Source organism: Zosterops lateralis, assembly GCF_965231275.1.
Source record: "Zosterops lateralis genome assembly, chromosome: 7".
NCBI classification, from domain to species: domain Eukaryota; kingdom Metazoa; phylum Chordata; class Aves; order Passeriformes; family Zosteropidae; genus Zosterops; species Zosterops lateralis.
Genome location: NC_139767.1, coordinates 26,212,402 through 26,219,905, shown reverse-complemented (window position 1 = coordinate 26,219,905; position 7,504 = coordinate 26,212,402). Strand labels below are relative to the sequence as shown.

Genomic DNA, 7,504 nt, shown 5'->3' with positions numbered 1-7,504 from the left:
AACACCTCACACGTATGGCTTCAGCAATGGAAAGCAACAGCACGGCTTCAGCAGCCAGAATATCAATTTCATGTCACTGTGTGATTCAGAAGAAAAACAGAAATCAGTAATGCTTTGAGCAAACACAGGAATGACAGTTCTTATTGTAGCAGATGAGAAAAGGACAAAGCCAGGGCAGAGAGGATGCTCAGCACATCTCTGACTGAGAAGACACAAAATAATAGAGATTGCTGGTAAGAATGTCGACTACAGGGGTGAGGAGAACTACTCTGATGTCACCAGGGAGAGCTACTGCAACAGCAACAGAAACAGAAAAGAGGGAACCACAAAGTTTGAGAACTATCACCTTGAAAATCAAGGTGAGGCTATAGTGGAAAGTTTACTGCCCATGCACTAAAGATTTCTCCAGAAGATTAGTAATCCTGGGCAAAGCTTGGCCTGCCAGACAAAATCTTCTTAAGCCAGCTGGATACACAATAATTTCCTTTGGGAACTCTTCATCAAAGACCTCACCAGTTTCTGCACCAAATGCCACACTTATGCCTCATACCTTGCCTTTACTAACATAAGAGGTGACATACATCTACACGTATTTTTAAATGAAACAAAAACTTATACCAAAACAAGCAGAAGAACCTTTTCTCAACATGCTTATCTCACTTGTGAGAAAACAACCAACCCAGGACAGTCCTGTTACATACTCCCACTCCTGGTCCTGGAGAGAGCAGAACTAGATTTAAGCAAATAATGCATGTGCTGGTAATAATCTGTCTATACTGGTAGGAACTGCAGCATAACTAGTGTTTCCTACTGAAAAATGGTGATTGCAGCATAAGAATATACACAGCACAAGAATTAACACAGAACAGAAACACTCTGTGTCTTGGTATTTATGTAACCACACAATACAGACAGCCCATTTTTAAAAATATCTGTGTTGTTCCATAGGAGAAACAGCAAACACCCCAGTTTAAATTATAATGATCCCAAAACTCTCTGCTGGACTTGCCCCTCCCAATTTGCCAGACTGAAATGGCAGGAAGGCAAAGCAGCACAGCAGAACTTCCAGACCAGTGTCTGAAAAGTTTCCCTTCTCAGCAGTCTTGTGATTTGAGATGCACACAGAACTGAGCACTTTGGAAGCAAGTCTTTAATATTTTAAGAGAGAATTCTTTATTTAAGAAACGTGCAATAACTCTTCCCGAACTATATGCAAAAATAAACCCCCAAATTCTAATGAAGATACAGAAGGAAAAAAAAAAAAAAAAAAAAAAAAAAAAAGGAGCAAAGGAGCAGCACAGCAGTGTTCCAAAATACATAATTCACAAGTTTAAAATTCAAGCACTCCCATCTGATGCCTGGAGCTCTCTTAAAATATTAACAATCAAAGTTCTCCGGTAAGTGTATGGGGTATACTTTATTCTGAACCAGTGCCTTGGGAAAAGGTTACCACTCGGGGCGTACATTTTCATCCCTTGTTTGCCCATCAGACCACGAAAAATCCTGTTGCGGGACAAGATTTTATCATAAAACTCAAGGCCACCCCTGGCGTAGTCCTGGGAAAGCCTGGCTGCCTTCCTGTCGGCCCTGCAGTCCAGGTGGTAGGTGACGGCGTCAGAAGAGACATAGTAGCAGAGCAGCCCTCCCATGGCAGTGACAAGGTTACAGAGGCCTCGCAGGATCACCGGGCCGCTGGATAACCCCAGAAGCAGCTTTAGAGCTTTCCCACAGAAAAACGTCCCAGCCAAGCAAGTTGGAGCCACAACTGCACTTGCTAAAGGGCTGCCACTCCGCAAGTACATAACTTCTCTGGCAATGGCAAACTTCTGAGCTTTAAGGGAAAATGTGAGAGCTTCCTTCAAAGCCATGCCTTCACGGCTCTCCCAGTCTACTTCCTTGCCATTTATTACCACAACATGGTTGACTATTCCTTTTTTATCCTCAGCTGTGCTATCAAAGTTGGGTGGGAGGCCCACCAAAGAGCCTGCGGGCAGCCAGGGGATTCCAGCACTCACAGGGTGGAAGCCTGAAGCTGCAAAGGCTCTGTAGGAGTCAGGGGACTTCACACCAGTATCCTGAAGGACATCCTGAAACACAGCACAGAGCGTCTCTGAAAGCTCAGCTGGCTGCCCCTCCGACCAGCACTGGTGCAGCAGTTTGAATGTCTGCTCAGGAAAGATGTGATAGGAAAGGTTAGTGCCAAGCAGTCCCGTGCAAGAAACGGCCAACACCGTGATCTGGTGCTTCTTTAACCACACAGACGCCTTCCGCAGGAACCCCACTGCCATGGTCAAATCCTGACCTGTCCGTAACACAAAACCAGGAATTAAAGTGTGCATCGATAGGTCTGTCATCTCTCAGCACTAACAAAACCCCAAACAACCAAAGCAAAAAACATGAGAAGAAGCAGAGCACAATAACCAAAGAAACTTTTTTACATTAACAAAACACAAAACATCTGTATGGAGGAAGATACACAATAATTTTTGGGCCTTGCAACAAAGGATGATTGATATGAAGAATTAACTTCTCCCTTTCCTCCAGTAAATCAATTTACCGCAATGAAGACAATACTAAAGCCACCACATTTCCTTCTCCCCCAGCAATCAATACACACCCTGTATTTATCCAACATACTTGTCTTGTCCTTGCTAGCACAATGCCACTCTTGCCTTCCACTCTACAGTCTATAGGTATTGAAGTCAGAAAGCGCCAATAATTAGCTCAGTCTATGCCAACATCCTCTACAGTACAGCTGCAAAACTTTTAATCAGTAACCTGAATACTAAATTCAATAAGCTGAGTTTGACTACAACTTTCAAAACAGGGTATTTTTGATTTGAAAAATTTCAGGAGACAGAATTTTCCTTTAGGAGTTTGTTCTGATGGACAGTCAAGCTCATGATTAAAAAAAAACCCAACCAACAAAAAACCCAACCAACCAAAAATCAAAAAGAACCAGCATGTGTTTTTTCTACACTGTTTTTTTTTTCTTTTCTTTCAGATTTCAACTACTTCCAGGCAGTAGTTCTAGCTTACTCAGCAAAAAGCTATTTTCAGAAAGCAGCATGCTTTCAGCAGCTACTTTTAAAAATTTGTCTCTGCAATAATTTCCCTGACAAATACTACGTTCAATCTAGAGCAGAAACTGGGGCATAAATTGTTTCAGGGCCTATGTTATGACTCTTTAAATAAGCAAATAAACTTAGAAACTTTCAAACCTGCCAACTCATTCAGTTCAAGAGTCCTGCTTCTCTTGGGAAGCATCAGTTTTTACGATCCAAGCCATGTTACATGCTCTGCCCAGGAAAGCCCCAATCTCTTATTTAAAAAAAAATTCTACTGGCTACAGAATTCCCACCTAGAATGATGCTACTATGAAGGTATAAAAGTGAATTAGGCACCTAAATCCAACAGAAATCAGTGAAAACTGGACGCCACTCTTTCCATTTGCAGAGTCTCTTCTCTCGGGGCTTTAACACACGAGCTTCTCAGAATCTTGCTGCAGCTGTTAAAGACACGAGTGTTCCCAGCTGTCCTGACAGGAAGCTGAGGTGGCAGAAGGAAATTGTGCTTTGATACAACAACCAGAGTCTTAGAGTGGAGCACCATCAAAGGTGGGTCTCAGCTATCTGCTGGGCTTTGTATGGCAGCAGCTGAAGCAGGGACAAATGCTCTCCTTCCACATGTGCTGAACAAGAACTTCTCACAGAGGGGTAGAGTGGACAACTGGGGGCTGTAACATCATCAAGCAGGACCACAGGACATGCCAGGATACACCAGTCATGAGCGATAGCAAATGAGTGTTAGCCACAGGGAAACAAAAAGAGATTAATTTAAAGGTGGTGTTTTAATTATATGTGATCACTACTCCTTCCTATGAAGATCTTTCAGGCTGTTAATTCACCTGGGGAAGAATAATCTTGTTTAATGTTTATGCTGCACTGAACACACACTGAGTGCTTAATAAAAACAATTATGTATGTGATCATACAGTAATTTAATATGTATTTCTTAGTGTAATAACCAGCAGTATTCTTACATTCTGCTGAAGACAAAGGTGGTGAGGTTTTTGACAATATTAACAGCTTTTAACATTAGCATGCTTCCATGCTAATAAAATGTTAAAAACGTGCTAGAGGGCCAAGAGCTTAGACAAAACCAAATTTCAGGAGAAAAATCTCCTTGACAATAAAACTAAAAACCAGAAAATGGTAATACTTAAACTCAAATGACTGTTTTGAAGTTTATGACCTCTCGGCAAATCTGGTAGTCTAGACCTGATTGAAAAGGTCATGTCATTTACAGTGCAGGGAGAATCACTTCTAAGGGGATGATTGTAGGGAACCTGTCAGTTGATCCTCATGTGATGCTGAGGCAGGAACTTTACAGGTTTCTCCTGTCAGAGAATGCCTCCTCATTGGAGCTGGCTAAAACCATTTTAGGATTAGAAATGCTGCAAGGAAAAAAGTCCCTCTTCAGGTTACACCCACACCCGTGTGGGACAGGGCAGACCACACTGAAAACTCCACTCTGCTCTCCTGCATTACCAAATGAAAACTCCTTTCCTGCATGATCAAATGTGATCTTGCATGTCAAATGCAAAAGTAAGCAGGAAATGCCAGAGTATTTGTCTTCTCATAATAGTAAATACTCAGGAAAATAAAATGAAAACTGCCCACAATACATTTTGGCATTTATGCTTTAACAAACCTTCCCCAAGACTCACTGCAGATGCTCAGCTCCTGCAGACATCCCTCTGCAACCCTAACCGTGTATGGCACCTTTATTTTTATTCATCCACTTTGAGCAATTTACGTATGAGGAAAGCAACCGGAAACTGCAAGGCAATTTATGTGGCCCATATCCTGCAAATTTAATCCTTTAGTAACCATGAATCCACCACCACACTCACATAGCGGCCTCCCAAAAATGCTGAGGCACTTTCTATCTCTGCGGTGCCTCAGGCAGGTAATTCTCACTGAACTCAGAGCACGGTGACAGCTGAAGTTCACATGGGGGATATCTGGGCAGGTTCGGCCATAACACGTGCGTCACTGAATTTATTGCTTTAAAATCGCACGCGCTCGAGGGGAAAGCCCAGCTTAAAGCACCATCAATCAGGAAAAGAGGCGCGGGCCGGACCCGCCCCCTTTTCTGTCACGAAAATTAAAAACACAGAAGAGGAGGACGGCAGAATTCCACAACCCCGGGGCCCCGCTGCGGGAACCACCCGTCCCCCGGCCCGCGGCCGCCCGGCACCTACCGCGGCTCCCGGGCCCAGGCGGGGCGGGGCGGCGGGCGGAAGGGGCGGGCGGAGGCGCCATGGCGGGCGGTGCCGGGCGGGGCTGCCCTCAGAGCGGCCCGGGCGGTGCCGGGCGGGCAGAGCTAGGCGGGTGGGCAGTGCTGGGCGGTGCCGGGCGGGCGGAGCTCCCCTCCGGACGGCCCAGGCAGTGTTGGGCGGGCAGTGCCGGGCGGGCGAGGCTCCTTCCCCTCAGGGCGGCCCGGGCGGTGCTGGGCGGGCTGGATTCCCCTCAGGGCGGGCGGGGCTCCCCTCAGAGCTCCCCGGCCCGGGCTGGGCGGGCGCGGTTCCTCTCAGAGTCGCCTGGGCGGTGCTTCGCTGGCACAGCCTGAGTCCGGCCTTGGCCGAACAGAGCCCAGGGACTCTCATTCAAAGCTCCGACCCGCTGTCTGTGCAGGCGAGCAGCGAGAGATACGCACCGCCACCCCTCAAAGGCAGCCGCAGCATGAGGCGGGGACTGCCGCTCTCTGCCCGCCTCAAAAATCCATTCCGTGCGCTTATATTCTTTGCTGTAACTCTCAGTGTTCTTCCTGCAAAAATATTTTACATCTGTATTATTAATAAAGCCCTCTCCACTGCAGGGCAGGGACGCTTGCCGGGAAGGCAGCGAGTGGCAGAGCTGGCATCCGGCGTGTAGGATTTGTTTTCTCTGTCATTCCTAATGAGAAGATAACTCATGCAGGGATTTCTTTTTGTTTGCTTTGCAGTTACTCTTTGCTCAAAGCAGATGGCCGGTGCAGTTTCTCAATAAGCCCGTGTGGATCTGTTCCACAGGCCGGGCGCTCAGAGAGCCCTGGAAGGACGGGAAAGGCAGAGGAGGTGGGTGCCTTTGGAAGCGCTGGCAGCCAAGGACAGAGCTTTGGGAAGTCCAGCCTTGCCCCCGGGATGTGCAGTCCTTGCTAAACAACAGTACAGAATAGCTTTTGGCTAGGTTGGGATTTTATTTGGGTAGGGGATAGTGAAAGGTTGGGTTTGCCTCATTTATAGGAAGTTTGCACTGGTGCTGCATGGTTGTTAAGTGTCCCTTCACACCAGGCAGTCATGAGGTAATAATTTTTCACTATCCAAATGGAAATTATGCTGTGTAGTGGGTTGAAAGGAAGAATAGATACAATAGCAAGCTGTACTTACTTTCTACTTATGATTAATTTTGACAGATCTTGCTTTCTTTGTAGCAGTCCCTGATTGAAGCATTTCTTACCAATAAAGGTTTAGTTCCCAGACATTTTAGTTCATGTGAAAGGATTAAGATCATAAACTGAATACTTAGGCGTTCTAGTTCAAATTAATGGGTTTTTTAGGACTTTCATGGAAGTATCCTAATGAAGATATTTATCCTATGTTTTTTCCTACTAGATGATCTGATTTTTAGAAATGCTGGTGCTAAACAGGCCTGGCTAGGCAGAGCCTGTTGTGAGCAGAAGCTGGTAATGACAATCTCGGTTTTAACTTCCAATAAACAGGTTGCTATTTGCTAAGAAAACACTCCTTCATGACAGGGCACAGTTCTACCCTTAGGTTATGATTTTATGCAGTATGGCAAGGCAGATGAATGGTTTGCTGCCACCCAAAGGGAGAAGTCAGAGGAAAGATCCCACCTTTTTCACCTGTCCCCCTCTGAGCCACTTTTTGCCAATGCTGTCATCCCTCAGACCTTCTTATGAGCCACGTTTATCTCACTATTAGCAGGAAACATAGTAACAGACAAAAAGGCATAATTTTCTGCTAGGTCAACAAGCAGAATGGGAGCATTGAAAACTCTGAAGTGCCAAGGCTTTTGCAAGGTATGAGGCAGCCAGGGAAAAAAAAAAAAAAAAAAAAAAAAAAAAAAAAAAAAAAAAAAAGGCAAAAGCTTCACATCCCTCTTTAAATCTTTGGTCTGCAGCAGCCTCAGCATGGAGCTTTGTCATCTGCCAAAACTTACAGTTTGTAAGTTGGCATTGATATTTTTACTTCATGCAGATGTACAAAGAAAAGGTGCATGTAGGTGATGATGGACAACAGACTCCCACAAACTGAAAGACACAGAGACTCTCAGGCTTTTAAAATCCCTCATCACACTAAGGCTTACTTTATTCTACTGGTGAATATGGAGAGAGGGTTGGGTGGGTTTGTGAAATCTGATTTTGAGAGGTGCTTCTGAACCAGCTGGAGAGATCTAGAAAACAAGGATCTCTTACACTAAACCTCAAAAAATCTGGC

The 7,504-nt window shown here is 45.2% G+C and overlaps 1 protein-coding gene across 3 annotated transcripts; it reads right to left on the bottom strand.

Moving 5' to 3' along the window:
* Positions 1–979: 979 nt before the first annotated feature.
* TMEM177 (transmembrane protein 177) lies at positions 980–5,297 on the bottom strand. Of its 3 annotated transcripts, none has more exons than XM_083864890.1 (3): positions 5,267–5,297; positions 3,405–3,549; positions 981–2,302 (listed from the first exon to the last, which is right to left on the bottom strand). In XM_083864890.1, the coding sequence occupies exon 3, from the start codon at positions 2,286–2,288 to the stop codon at positions 1,338–1,340; it is 951 nt and encodes a 316-aa protein (XP_083721016.1). In that variant the 5' UTR covers positions 2,289–2,302; positions 3,405–3,549; positions 5,267–5,297; the 3' UTR covers positions 981–1,337. The 3 variants fall into 3 exon arrangements, with proteins under 3 accessions (XP_083721018.1, XP_083721016.1, XP_083721017.1); XM_083864891.1 differs by having other exon boundaries at positions 3,405–3,508; positions 5,267–5,287; XM_083864892.1 differs by lacking the exon at positions 3,405–3,549 and having other exon boundaries at positions 980–2,302; positions 5,267–5,288.
* Between the last annotated feature and the right edge of the window lie 2,207 nt (positions 5,298–7,504).

Excerpts from the sequence above, each read along its gene's own strand:
- TMEM177 (XM_083864890.1), bottom strand. The coding sequence starts at position 2,288 with ATGGCAGTGGGGTTCCTGCGGAAGGCGTCTGTGTGGTTAAAGAAGCAC.